We start from the raw sequence: 14256 nt of genomic DNA on the forward strand, positions 1-14256 counted from the left end.
GAAGGGGCCGTGCCCGCTCTGTCGGCCCCATGGCCGCCTGCCTCAGTTTCCCCACCACCATGGCCCCTCGCGTTCCCCCCCTGCCTCTGCCGGCCCAGCGAGCGGGGTTGCAGCTTTACACCGAGGGCCAGGCTTGGCCTTTGGGTTGGGGGCATGGCAGGCAGTAGAGGGGACGCCCGTCTCACTGGAGCACTGAGCAGCGCCAGGTGGGCGTATCCCTGGGATCACCTCTCTGCAACCTCCCCTTCCTGGCGCCAGGCAGAGTTTGGACTTAGGTTGAAGTCCGTGGCCCCGAGGCAGGATTCAGGCTGTTCTCAGTCCCACGGGGCTGTTTTGCTGTCCTGTTCAGTATCCCGCTCCCTCCCTGTCCGGCCGGAGTGAGACAGAAATTCCCCTGGATTCACCCCCAGAGCTGCGTCTCCTGTCTGACCCCCAATCTCTTGCCCCAGGTGAGGGCAGCTCTGCTAGGAGGAATCGGGTCCCTTTTCCTTGCTGGGATTCGCTCTGCCCACGGAGGTGTCTCAATCCTGCCCCCATGCAGGTGAGTCCCAGCCTCAAAGGAGGCAGGGGTGGGTGGGAGGAGCTATAGCTGGGGGTGGGGGCATTCACACTGCAATGGAGGTGTAAATCTTCTACCCTGCATGGGCTGACTTGGTCATGTGCCCCTCCAGCGGCATGAGGAGTCCTGGTATCCTGTTGTGATTGGGAGTCCAGAGTAGTTGTTGTGCTGGCTGTATTTGACTGGTTTCCAGTCCCAGATCCTGTTCTTGAGGCCTCTGGGAGGAACTCAGAGATTCGCCTGAGTAAGCACTTCACAGAGACCTCAGAGTTTGGTCCCTCGCTGATAACAGCACAGCCATGCCCCAGACACATGGCACAGTGGGGCTGTATGAGCAGAGGCTGCCCAGGCGGGGGCCAGTCCATGCAGCGCAGGGCTGGGATCTATTGGAGAGGCCCAGGGTTGTGCAAGGAAGGGAGTGTCAGCATAGAGCAATAAGGGATGCGGGTGTGGAGATAGGGGTAGTGTGGTAATAGGGACCTGTGAGAAACCATGGCTCTGCTTCCCCTGTAACAAGGAACTCCCAGTGTCCTGCAGGGGAAAGGCACCATATCCCTTTCCTCAGCCCGCTGAGCCAGCCAGTCCCGCTGCCCTGGGGTGGATGGGAGCCAGCACCCCCTTGAGAGGAAAGGTCCCATGGTCCATTTCTTCCTCCCCCACTAGCCAGCCAATCCTCCCAACAGAGCAGTGTTGTTTGAGCCCCTGCAATTGTGTATTCAAAGCACATCTGTTTCCAGTAACTCATCTACCCCTAACTACCCAGGTAACACCCTTCCACATCAGCCCCTTCCCAGTGGCAGTGCAGTCAGGAGATGCATGACTCCCTTCTCTCTCTGCCTCCCAGGTCTCCAAGAAGCTGGTGAACTCGGTGCCAGGCTCTGCGGACGATGCTCTGTCTGGGCTGGTGGCCTGTAATCCGGCCATCCAGCTCCTGCAAGGGCACCGGGTGGCACTGCGATCTGACCTGGAGAACATTCGGGGACGGGTGGCACTGCTGTCTGGAGGAGGGTCAGGACACGAGCCCGCACATGCAGGTATGCGGTGCCAGAAGCAGGGAGCTGGGGCAGGCGGGAGGCATGGTTGGGGAGTGGGGGAGCCTGAGGCTGGGTTACCAGCCTAGGGCCCAGGAGACAGTCTTATTGTCCAGCATGGTGAGTCACTAATGCAGAGTGGAGGTACAACTGCAGGCCTTGGGCTGTGGATGGCAGGGCCCTGGTACACAGGAGTGTGCCGGGGTTGGCACTACTTGAGGAGCCCATTGCTGAAGACATGACAGGAAGCAGGGAGGTCAGAGTGGAAGCAGTGCATGCTGGAAGTGAGGCTCTCCCACTGAGGCCCGTATCTGGACACGCTCTCTGCCCCCCTGCCCAGGGTACATCGGGAAGGGGATGCTCACCGGAGTGGTGGCTGGCGCAGTCTTCACCTCTCCCGCAGTAGGAAGCATACTGGCAGCGATCCGGGCGGTGACGCAGGCTGGCTCAGGTACGGCAGCGCGGTGTCAGGTGGGAGGGTCCCTCCTCCTAAGAGTGGCAGAGAGTAACTGGGGCACCTCATTTCCTTCTGTCTCCCTCAGCCGGGACCCTGCTGATCGTGAAGAACTACACTGGGGACCGGCTGAACTTCGGGCTGGCACTGGAGCAGGCGCGGGCGGAGGGGGCCGACGTGCAGATGGTGGTGGTGGGTGATGACAGCGCTTTCATGACGCAGAAGAAGGCAGGGAGAAGAGGGCTGTGTGGTACGGTGCTCATACACAAGGCGAGTGGGATGGGGCAGCTCTCCAGTGCCAACTAGCTGTGCGGCACAGCGTTCATAACACTGTGAGCAGATCGGTCTCCAGTGGCCACTCACTGTGCAGGGCCCACTGTAGGTCAAAACCACCAGCCCTCAATTACTTTCCCAGCAGCCTCGGATCTAGCTCTGCCTGCTGGGGTCAAATCTCCTGGATAGGCTGAAGGAGGCTGATCAGCCGTTCCTGTCCAGGGGATTTAGTTGTCCACATCCAGGGCTCCTGTTGCAGTGCCAGAGACTCTGCCATGTGGGGATGAAGCCTCAGACCCTGAGGTTAAAAGACAGTCATGTTATCAGTCAGATACACAGGCCTGTGTCCCTGCTTCCCTGGAGCTGGTGGGGTTGTAACTGACCCCATCTCTGCTCTCCCAGGACAGTCAGCCTGGTCACTTTCACTTGTGCATCTAGTCAGGGTCCAGTAGAGGCTTTGGGGCCAGCAGGAAGCTGTGAGGTTTGGGTTGCAGACTCCACCCACCCACCGGAGAGTGTTTGAATTCAGGCACACAGCTGTCTGCAGTGAGTTTGTTGCTTTAAGTTGAGGGGAATGGTTCCCTGTGATGATTAGCTTGGTGAAATACCCATCCCTAGGCAGTCACTACTGCAGTGGCTTATTTGTATCTCACAGCAAGTAAGGGCCAGAAAATCAGGGCTCCATTGTACCAGGTGCTGCCCAGACACAAGGCGAGACATGTGGGACGCATGATGGAAATGCACAAGACAGGCCAAAGAAGTGTGCAGATATTGAACCCACGTGTCCTGGGTCCCAGCCCAGTGCCACAGTCACAAGACCTTGTCTGTTTGCATCTACTTTGTCTCATCCATGGATTGGGAGCTCTCAAAGGGCAGGACCATCTCTTTGCTGTGCGTGTATGGTGCCCGGCATAGTGGGCCTGGTCCAATGTTGGGGCCTGTGGGTGCTACAGCAGCACACATGCTAATCAGATGCCTTGCTCTGTGTTGGGTTTTAGCCCTGGCTGTGGCCCTGCACCATGGGATCAGGGCTGGCTACAGGGAGGAGCAGCCTCCTGAGTTGGCATGACAAAGCCTTTCTCCTGGCAGGTGGCAGGGGCACTGTCGGAGGCAGGGGCGAGCCTGGAGGAGATTGTTCGCAGGGTGACGGCTGCTGCGGGAGCCATGGGTGAGTGCTTAGGGACTCTTGACATGGGCTGGGGTTGGCACCACCTCCCGTCATAGTGCCCAGGAGCTGCCAATTGGTGAGGGAGGGGATCTGGGAGGGATGTGGCCCCACAACAATACGGGGCTCCCCCCGGGGATGTCTCAGCCAGGAGATCCTGCTTGCAGGTCCCAACCTAGATGGTGCCCCCATGCCTAGATGTTCTTCTAGACCTGGCACCTGCCCCTGCACAGCCCCAGGCCTGCCAAGTAATCTCGCCTTCCTCCTCCTAGAGAGCTCAGTGCTGATTACAGCCTGGAGTCTTTCTCCCTGAAAACATGGAAAGATTCCTCTGGCCCAGCTTCTGTGTACCTGTCACTGGCAAAGGTGGAGTTAACTCTTTCATTCCCTCCCCATGCAGGTACCTTGGGCGTGAGCCTGTCCCCCTGCAGTGTCCCTGGCTCAGGGCCTACCTTTCAGCTGGCTCAGGACGAGCTGGAGCTGGGCCTGGGTGAGGAATTACCTTCACATCTGTCTGTCTGTGTGTCTGTCACCTTGCCCCTGTCCTGAGTTTGGCTGCATCCCTCTGCCCTTGTCTCCTTCCAGCCTGTGGCTGTCTCTCTGCGGGTGGGGACTGGGTGCTTGGGTCCAAAGGGGGTCCAGATACCCATCAACTACAGGGCCCAGGTGCCCATGGGCCTGAGATGTTCATTGTCAATGGTGCCTAAGAATCCTCTGTTTAGGGTCCTGGGTATAGGCCAGGCGGCCGTGCTGCCTGGAGTGGATTACGGGCCAGGTGGCTCCCGTTGGTCACTGTTGTGGGTGCCCATGGCCCAGGCCCCATCTCTGGTTTGGGATCAGGTGCTGGCAGAGGGGATGGGGGCAGTCAGATACCTTGGTGACCCCTCTTGTCTCCACAGGGATTCATGGTGAGGCAGGCGTGCGCAGGATGAAGGTAGGTTGGCTCCCCCCTTGCCTGCCCTCGAGCCTGCCACTGGCCTGCTCTCACCCATCTCCTTTCCCCGCAGATGGTGCCGGCGGATGAAATCGTCAAGACGATGCTTGATCACATGAGCAGCCCTTCCAACGCCTCGCGCGTGGCCTTGGAGCCCGGTGAGTGACCCCCTCCCCTGACCTGCCTCCCCTATGCAGGGCAGGGCTCACACCCACACTCCTCTGCCTTCCAGGGGCCTCTGTGGTGCTGGTGGTGAACAACCTGGGCGGCCTGTCCTTCCTGGAGCTGGGTGTGGTGGCTGGTGCAGCCGTACGCTGCCTTGGTGAGTGCCTGGCCTGGCCCAGCCCAAAGCTAGTGAGGTGGGAACAGGCACAGAACAGTGCAGGGGGAGGGGCTAAGATGAGAGGGGACACAGGGGGTCTCTCCCTTCCTCCCCATGGGTAGAGGCTGTGCCTGGGTTGTGTGTATAATGCTCCCCAGCTGTGTGCCTAGGGCCCCTCAGCACTGCACCCTGGACTTCTCTGCTCTGGATTTCTGGGCTTGGATCATCCCACGAGGTCCTTCAGCTTCCACTCCCTACCCCCTGATCTCCCTGCACAGTCCCCCCCTTTGCCATCCTGCTGAGGGTGGGGGAGAGGGGACCGCTTCCTTCCCTCCCTCCCTCACTCCAACCCCTCCTCCATCACCCCTGAAATCCCCTTGTTGGGTCCCCCCTGCACTCCTGAGCTCTGGTTCCTGTTCCGCTCCTCACGGTCTCCCCTCCCTCTCGCCACAGAGGACCGAGGTGTTCGCATCGCCCGAGCTCTGGTTGGTGCCTTCATGACGGCGTTGGAAATGGCCGGTGTCTCTCTCACCCTCCTGCTGGCAGATGATGAGCTCTTGGGACTGATCGGTGAGACCCTGGGGCATTTATTTCCCTCTGACATTGAGCTGGGGGTTATACAGAGAATAGGGTCAGGGGAGGTACCCACGGCGCTGAATGACTTTGCTGTGGGGGAGGTGAGGCTTTCCCTCCTGGCATGAGGGCTGGGGATGAAATGGGGGTTGATGGCCCTGGGTGAGGGGCTGAGGGTCCATCTTCCCCCATGCTGTGAGCCCCCTTCTGGCACACATGTGCAGAGTAGCTGATGCCCAGCTCCTCGGGCCCTTGGCCTCAGTGCCTCCGGTGGTGGGATGTCCTGGGGCTGGGCATCAGCCACAGGTGTAGAGGGCCCTGTGTTCCCTGGCTAATCCTGCACTAATCCCTCAGCCCTCCCAACCTGCCGTCTGGGAGCCAGGCCCTACAAGGGGCTGGGATTCTGGGCCTGACCCTGCCGTCTTACTTCCCCCTAGATGCTAAGACCACAGCTGTGGCCTGGCCCAACCTGGCTCGAGTGCCTGTGACAGGCCGGAGCAGAGTGCTGGCTGCACCTGAGGAGGGACCTACCGTGGAGGAGCCTGTCCCAGCTGGAGGTACGGAGTGGGTCCCCTGCTCCTGGCCATCACCGGACAGGACTTTGGGGACGCTGGCTGAGGCCTTGCTATCACCCTGCCTGCTGAGGGCAGAGGGAGTGGACGCAGCATTGAGATGGGTGAGAGGACAGAGACCAAGCAGCCCTGGTATTCCTGCTGCAGGGAGGGAGCATGGGACTGAGGAAGGGCTGGCCATCAGGACTCCTGAGTTATCTCTTCAGCTCACGGGGGGAGTTGGGTTGGGTTGGGTCTAGTGGGTAGAGTGAGGGGCTGGAGGCAGGACTCCTGGGTTCTATCCCAGCACTGGGAGGGGAGTACAGTCTAGTGGGTAGAGCATGGAGGCTGCTGTTCCCATCTGAGCAGCTGACACTCTGTGATCATAAGCAATTTACTTCTCCCCTGTGCCTCAATTTCCCCATCTGTAGGATAGGGTACTGTTGGTTCCTTTCTGCCTGGCTGGGGGAAATGGGGGCTGTGCTCCTGGACTCGCTTACATCTGTCGTGTGCTGTGCGATGCCAGGACAGAGGGCACTGGGCTGAAATGGGGGTGAGGCTGAGTGGACCACACAGGCACAGGCATGCGTGTGTCACAGGATCTAATGCCCAGACAATGTGTGTGCAAGGGCACAGATATGAGTGTCACAGGATCAGCCCCACATGCTGAGCCAGGCACAACCTCCCCCATCTAACCAGCCCTCTCTCTGCCTCAGCACCAGCCTCCCTGCAGGTGCGGCTGGTTCTGGAGCGGGTGTGCAGTACTCTGCTGGGCCTGCAGGAGGAGCTCAACGAGCTGGACCGCGCAGCGGGGGACGGCGATTGTGGCAGCACCCATGCCCGGGCCGCCAGGGGTCAGTGCTTGGGGCCAGCAACCATTGCACAATCCATAGCAGCTCCCTCGGGCTGGGGCTCACAACAGGCACAGGGATCCCAGCTTGCTGGCTTCTGGGGGGTGGCCTCCTTCCCTCTCTGGGAGGGCAGAGGAGCTGGCGGGAAGCATCTCAGTCCAAAGTGGACAGTTCTGATCCAGTCCTGGCCAGGAAGGACCAAACCAGCCCCCTCTGATAGAGGAGTCTCCATCCGCTTCCTGGCCACCCCCCAGTGCCCACAGCCACGGGGACTGGGGCTCAGGCACCCTGCACTGTGGGAGGGGTAGTCACCCTGGCGCTGCCTATGGTGCAACCACTGAGAGCATTCTGCCTGCTCACCAAGGCTAAAGTCACTTCCAGGAACCATCTCCATTATCCTCTGGCCATGGGGCTCCCCTCCCCCACATCACCACCCCAGGGGTACAGGGTCCCAGGCTGGCTCCCCCAAGACTCCCATAGAGCAGGGGTCCCAGGCTGGCTCCCCTGAGTTCTTTGGATTTCAGGATCCCTCCGCCCCCCCAAAGCCCTCGCTCTACCTGGGGTGAGGCCGGTTGGTGGGAGCCAGCCCTCAGCCCCTTCGCCTCTCACCCGAGGTGTCGTGTCTCCAGCCATACAGGAGTGGTTGAACTCGTCACCCCTGCCTACCCGGCCGTCCCAGCTCCTCTCCACCCTGGCCAGGCTGCTGCTGGAGAAGATGGGGGGGTCCTCGGGGGCGGTGAGTGCCATGGATGGGGACTTGGGTAGTTTTGTCCCTGCTGAGCTGATCCTTGCCCTCTCCCCCTTGGCGGGGGGGCCTGTTATGGCCCTTGTGGGAAGATATGAGGCCTGCGGGGAGGTTGGGGGTGGTATATGGATCCTGTGTCCCATCGCCCTATGGGAGGGATGGTATTTCATCACGCAGGGGGAGTAGGAGCCCTGCTGTCTCTGTGCCCATAACCCTGCGTCAGGGCAGCACTGCTACTGAGCAGCCTGGCGTTTCCCTTGCAGCTGTACGGACTGTTCCTGACGGCGGCTGCACAGCCCCTGCAGAGCCGCAGCGACCCCGCGGCCTGGGCTGCTGCCGTGGAGGCTGGCATCGAAGCCATGCAGCGGTGAGTAGAGCCCACAAGGTGGGTGGGAGAGTCACGCGGGTCCAGGGGGAAATTGCAGCAGTGCCTGGCCCTGCCAGAGGAGGGGAGATCCTAAGTGGGAAGGGCAATGGGGCGTTCCCACCCCTACCAGCGGCCCATGACCCCTGGCACTGCTCTGTGCTCGTTACTGATCCCTTTGCTTTCTGTGCCAGGTACGGGGGAGCTGCGCCGGGGGATAGGACCATGGTGAGTGACAAGCAGCTGCCCTGCCCCCTGGGCACATGGTGCGCTCTGCTCGTGCCTGTTACACTGCCATTGGGGACCCTCTTGGTGCTGGGCCTGCCCCCATCTACAGGCAACACTGAGGGCAAGGGAAGCCATGCAGTGCTGATACAGAGGGGTATTCCCTATCTGGCACTGCCCCGTGCTGGCTCAGGCAGGCACTGCCCTCTGGTGAGCCCCCGAGGGAGCCATGAGGCAACCTCTGCTCAGTAACCCCCACCCCAGCCATTTGCCCTGTCTCCCAGGGGCCCTGCCCTCACCACTCCTCCCACTTGTGTCTTGGGCAGCTGGATTCGCTCTGTGCTGCTGCTGAGGAGCTGCGCGCCCTGCAGGCCCCGGGCGCCAACCTGCTGCCAGTGCTGACCAAGGCAGTCCAGGTATGAGAGCTCACTTCCCACCAGGCCTCTCCTCTGGTGGGACAGGGAGGAGCTAGAGAAGGGGTGGAGTCTGAAGCTGAGTGGGCCTGTGAGCAGATTCCAAAGCCGCATGAGGGGAGTTGAATGTGGGGCTGTGACCCTGTTGGTCTCATGAGCAGAGTTGGGGCAGGCTAGCACCTTGAGAGAGCTGCAGGAAGGGGGGTGAATGGCTTTTAGCAAGAACTGAGCCAGCGCCTAGTGTGAGACATGGGGAGTGTTGTGCTCATAGATGGCTCTTTGATGGAAATATAAAACACAGGCCCCGGCTATGTCTGGGCAGGAAAATTCCTATGGTGCTGTTTGCAAAATCGGAGTGATGGATGTCAGCAGAGCTCTGGAGGGAATGAGATAGCAGGGGAGCTGTGGGTCAGGATTAGGGGGCATTGGCACAGCTCGGGGAGGGCAGGATGGAGGGGCATAGGGAGAGTTGTAGAGGGAAGCCCCTCTCTCCTGGCTGCATGTCCCACCCAGTTGTGTTCCCCGTGTCCCTTGGGGACACTCCCGCCCATGACCTGCTCCCTCCCATGGTCTCTTGGCAGAGTGCAGAGGCTGCGGCTGAATCTACCAAGAACATGGAAGCAGGCGCTGGCAGGGCTAGTTACATCAGCTCAGCCCGCCTGGAGCTACCGGACCCAGGGGCCGTGGCAGCAGCGGCCGTTCTTCGTGCGGTGCTGGAAGGGTTACAGAGCCAGAGTGCGTGACTTTGCCACCTCCCTCACTTTACCCTCCTCCCCCCACAAGTCCCTGGGATCCTCCTGTGCTGACTTGCATACCCTTTGGAGGCTAGACAAGCAGAAGTGATGTTAATGGCAGTCCTGGCAAGAGCTGGCTCACTGCTCCTGGATCTGCCCGGAGCAGGATCTCACTGGCGGGAATGGGGGCCAGCAGGGAGACGGGGGTCAGCCCTGTGCCTACGGGGTAGCAGGCCCACTGTCCCCCCAGTTCATCTCTGCTACTGGGTATTGTGAGCGTGGTGGCTGTAATAAAGAGCCCTGCCCCAGAGGTGATGGCCCATTCCTTTCTGTAGCAGCAGCGCCTGCCCTGCCCACCTCATTCTCACAGCACAGAACAGTGTCGTTTCCTTCCTCCTCCTCCCCCCCCCCGGGGTGTTTCTGGCTTTGGAGTTGCTGTGCCTGGCTGTATCCTCTCCCCCTGTCCCACCCCCAGAGGATCTCAGAGCACCTTGTTTCAGTTGTTGGTGAATGAATTGTCCCTACCCCAGGAAGCGGGGTCAGGTAATGTCCAGATTCCCTATTGCATGGAGGGGGAAACTGAGGCACCCAGTGCTGGGTTTCAGCCCTAGCCTATGCCTCCTCATACAGTGCAGCTGGGTATGCCCAGTTACCAGGGCCATGTGCCACAGCAAGAGGGAACAGGGCAACCACTGAACTGAGCAGCAGAGTTTCCAGTGGAGCACAGGAGCCAGGAAAGCCATTGGCTGTGCTCATCTGCCTCCCCAACCCTGGCACAGAGAGCCAGAGCTGAGCTGTGGCAAGACCCTGACTAGAGCGCACGGAAACTGGTGATAGATGGGAGGAATGGGATGGCACACATGGAAAGATCTGTATCTGTCTGAGCTTGGCTAAGGGCTACTGGGGCCACAAACACATGCTCCAACAGCTGTAACGGCTACTTCGCTGTAAGCACAACACCGGCTCCTGCCGCCTGAGGGTGAAGGGGCTCGATCTCTTCCTGCTGTCCCACCTGGGGTCTCCCCATGCAGCTTTCAGGCTGGGTAGTACTGAGGAGGGATCTTTCTTCCTTCGTGTTCTCCAGCTCCTCCTAGCAGGGGTGTCCTCTCTATGTGCCTGCAGGCTGCTCCTGGGCTGGGGACCCCCCCCCCTTTGATTCCCCCTTCCTGTTGGGAGAGAGCCTGGCTCCCCTGGTGTGTTTGCTCTGTACTGCCTGTGCCGTGAGGGAATGCCCCTAGAATGTCAGGGCTATGAATCCTCAGAGAAGCAACTCAGCAGGTCTGGGGAGGGGAAGGGATATGGAGGGAGGCAAGGTATGGGGGGGTCTCTGCATATGCTGGGGCTGGGTAGAGAGGAGGGGGCAGGGGTGGTGAGTGAGAAGCACTGAGATGAAAGAGCAGAATGAGGTCATGGCTCAGCTTCATAGTGAGGTCCAGGGGGCTGTGGAGGCCAATTCCCTACACTAGTGGCGTTCAGCCCCTGCAGAGGAGTACAGAGGTCCAGTCTTGCCCTGGTAGGGGCAGGCGACTTGGGGGCTCATTGCTCCCCACCATGATGATACCCCATCAGCCCTTCAGGGCTACCCTGGAGACATTTTATGCAACATAGCTCCTTTGCTGGGGTTTTATTTATTCCTCAGCTCTAGCCTGTTACACCAAGTGTTTCAGACTTTGCTTTAACTCCATGCCTTTGCCCTTTCCAGCCCTGCCTTGCTGAAGGGATCATGCTGGTCCTCACAGCTTATTCCTGCCCTGTGGGGCCTAGCTTTGTGCAGAGGGGCTAGCAGGCCCTTTTTCCTCTGGGTAGAGCCTTTCCCCAGACTCTCTTCAAGCTCTCCCTGGGCTCCCCTTCGCCTCCCTAGGTATAGTCCTGAGCAGGTGTCACTCCATCCCTCAGCAGATGGCACCTGTTTAGTCTTCAGGGACATTGGACCTGCTTCATTTAAGGGGCCAGCCCCCTGAGATAAAGGGCCTGGAGCAGGTGTCTTCCATATCTCACTGTCACTTGAATCAAGGGCAGGGGGGAAGAAGGGCTGAGGCCAGGCAGAGGTCTCCTTCCACAGATCCTGAGCTGGTTATTCCAGCCCAGTGTACCAACCTGAAAGCTGCCACCACAGAAACCCACTCAGCCAATGTGCCCTGGGAGAGCAGGAGCTGGCACCAGTCCAGCTGCACAGGCCACATAGCACTGCTGGAGGATTGCCCCAGGCCAAGGGTCATCCCCACTCCACTCCACCCCACCCACCTGGCAAGACTTGCAGGCTGCTATGGGATCATGAAACGGCAAGGCACTGCCAGCATGTGGTGTGCATTGTCATGAATCCAACCAGGCAAGGTCTGCTTCCTGGAGCATGGACCAGCAAGGGCCCAGCACCTGGAGGGACGAGCTGGATGGTGCCATAGTCTGGGGGAAGGGCCGGAGCTGAGCAGAGTCCAGGAACAGGCTGAAAGGGACCTAGGAGTGGCAGGGAGATTCCTTTTCCTGCATCGGCACAGAAGGGAGACTGTGGCACTAGCTTTTACCTGGCAGAAGCAGCTCTTCCAGCTGCTGGCACAATTCATAGCTCTAGCTAAGCCATGACATGGCAGCATTGCTGGGGGCGAGAGGGGCTGAGACATTAGCCCAGGTGTAACTAGCACAGGGGAAAGTGAACAACCAATGTGCTAGAATTAGAGCAATGAGGAAATCCAGCTCTGGGCATGGCTGCGATACTGCCCCCCCTCTCCTGGAGCAGGGTTTGTAGATGAGCATAGGGCATGTGAGGCAGAGGGCTAATTCATCAAGGCACCAGATCAGTGCACCCTGCCCGCACCAGCCAGTTCATGGAGTTGAACGGCTAAAAGGCGTATCTTTACCCCAGCAGCCTGCACCACTAGGCTCTTAGTCCTCCCTTGCTCTGAGGAGCTGGATCGATAAGGGTGGCCTTGCTTCCAGACTGCTAGAACTGAAAGGCCAACCTCCCTATCCCCTGTGCTCAGCTCCAGCTGGTTACTCCCAGCACTAAGCCTATTGAGCAACAGCTGGTTTTTAGGAGGCTCAATTTTCACCCCTCCCCTGATTTCCTCCCCCAAGAAGACACCCCCTTGACTCTAATTCCAAAAGGATACTATTTATTAAACAGAGGCCCCAGCATTTCAGAATAGCCTATTCAGGTGTACGGTTTCCCAGCAAGACATCAGAAGTACCCCAGATATTGACATGGCTAATGCTAGAGATAGGAGGCAAAGTCCTGGGGAAGCCACACACTTCAGCCAAGCTTATGAGAGAGAGAGAGAGAGAGAGAGAGAGAGAGAGAGACGTGCGCACGCGGCTGGAAACACACTTCCCAGCTTGGAGCCTGAAGTCATGAACTCTTAGCAAGGACTCAGCAGCCAGCTGCTCTCCCTGGAGTTAGGTAGATGTCCAGGCTCCACCCCATGAGCTGTCTGCAACAGTCACTAATTTATTTCCATAAATCCCAGAACGCAGTGGGATGGTGCTGGATTACACTCTTCCTCTCCTTGGTATAGGGGCAGTTACTCCAATTGCTCCCATTGTCTGCTTTGCATCTGAGGAAGTGGGTATTCACCCACGAAAGCTCATGCTCCAAAAGTCTGAGAGTCTATAAGGTGCCACAAGACTCTTTGTTGCTTTTACAGATCTAGACTAACACGGCTACCCCTCTGATACCTGATTTTTCAAGGTTGTCTACAGAGCTGGTTGGACATTTTCCACAAGCAGTTTTCCATCAGAAATCGCTGATTGACACAGTCAGTGCATTTTGGGGAATGCCTGGAGTTAGCTGAATGTTTGGGGAAAATCATCCCTGTCAAACGTTTCACTATTCTAGGTAACAAGTCAAACTGAAATCCTCACTGTGCTTTGTGTCACACACAGTCCTGCCACGGATTTAGCATCCCAGCTCAGGACAAAGCTAGAGATTTGGAAGTCAGAGAATTTCCCAGGGGACAAAAAAAATCAAAATTCCAATCAGCTGTAGCTGCATTCCACCTCTCCAGTAACATGTACTGAGCCTCTGTGTGGATGCTATCAAACCCCCTGGGGCTGGGCAGCTTCTCACATACTATACAACAAATACATTTAATTGCCTCTCTCTGGAAACACATCTAATGAAACCTCCAGTTTCTTCCTATGATCTCAGCTTGAGCCACGTGGGCTCACTCCCAACCTACCACAATAGCACACAACCCCAAGAAGCAGAACTCACAGCCATAGAGGATAGGAAGGGCCACCCATCCTACTCCCCTGCAATCAGTGATGGGGAAATATTCCCCCTTGAGTCAACCATACTTCCTTCTGCCCTTCTCTGCAGCCCTCTCCTGGCAGGAGGAAATGTAACTGCTTCCTCCACTCAAAGAGTTGGGACAAAGGAGAGGGAGCATGATCAGGGCTGGAAGCAAACCCCATGGGAGAACAAATGCTCTGAGCCCTAGCAGAGTCTCCCAGGGTTGCAGGGGACAGCGCCAGAGAGCAGAAGTGGGTGGCAGATCTAGGCAGGCAGTGGGAAAGGGAAGCTGGCTGGAGCTTGGCACGTTGATGCCCCGGGCACATGCACACTGCTACAGCTGAGTGTCCAGCACAGGCTCTGGCCCTCACCTCCAGCAGAGCCAACACCAGGGCAAGCGCCACAAAGCAGGCTTTTATTTTAGTTCGGGCCACTTGATCTAGGCAGTAGCTGTCATAAACAGATAGCTAAGGGTTAATGTCTCTTTCACCTGGAAAGTAGTAATCTGAACCACCTGACCAGAGGACCAATCAGGAAACCGGATTTTTTCAACTCTGGGTGGAGGGAAGGTTGTGTCTGAGTTCTTTGTTTTCTGTCTGCCTGTATGCTCTCTCGGATGAGGAGTGATTTCTATTTCTTGCTTTCTAATCTTCTGTTTCCAAGTTGTAAGTACAAACATGGTTTTTTGTTTTGTATTTACATGTCTATAGTTGCTGGAGTGCTTTGAATTGTATTCTTTTTGAATAAGGCTGTTTATTCAGTATTCTTTTAAGCAATTGACCCTGTATTTGTCACCTTAATACAGAGAGGCCATTTGTATGTATTTTTTCTTTCTTT

At 58.0% G+C, this 14256-nt stretch overlaps 2 protein-coding genes across 2 annotated transcripts in view; both read left to right on the top strand.

Annotated features, from left to right (window-relative positions):
* The window catches only part of PPP1R32 (protein phosphatase 1 regulatory subunit 32), a 346274-nt gene that overhangs the window by 239386 nt on the left and 92632 nt on the right, over positions 1 to 14256 (top strand). The gene's annotated exons all lie outside the window — the stretch shown is intronic.
* On the top strand, positions 80 to 9504 carry TKFC (triokinase and FMN cyclase). The gene is made up of 17 exons (XM_050956538.1): positions 80 to 541; positions 1404 to 1593; positions 1931 to 2041; positions 2133 to 2314; positions 3407 to 3485; positions 3883 to 3972; positions 4382 to 4416; positions 4490 to 4574; positions 4649 to 4738; positions 5192 to 5308; positions 5749 to 5868; positions 6579 to 6716; positions 7343 to 7449; positions 7722 to 7825; positions 8017 to 8050; positions 8374 to 8463; positions 9042 to 9504. The coding sequence occupies exons 1-17, from the start codon at positions 536 to 538 to the stop codon at positions 9201 to 9203; spliced, it is 1740 nt and encodes a 579-aa protein (XP_050812495.1). The 5' UTR covers positions 80 to 535; the 3' UTR covers positions 9204 to 9504.

This window comes from Gopherus flavomarginatus, chromosome 5 (genome assembly GCF_025201925.1).
Source record: "Gopherus flavomarginatus isolate rGopFla2 chromosome 5, rGopFla2.mat.asm, whole genome shotgun sequence".
Lineage (NCBI taxonomy): Eukaryota > Metazoa > Chordata > Testudines > Testudinidae > Gopherus > Gopherus flavomarginatus.

What these genes read in the sequence shown, in the direction of transcription:
- TKFC (XM_050956538.1), top strand. An exon ending in TGAGCTCTTGGGACTGATCG is followed by an intron (nt 5,309 to 5,748) that starts GTGAGACCCTGG and finishes ACTTCCCCCTAG; the next exon opens with ATGCTAAGACCACAGCTGTG. An exon ending in GGAGCCTGTCCCAGCTGGAG is followed by an intron (nt 5,869 to 6,578) that starts GTACGGAGTGGG and finishes TCTCTGCCTCAG; the next exon opens with CACCAGCCTCCCTGCAGGTG.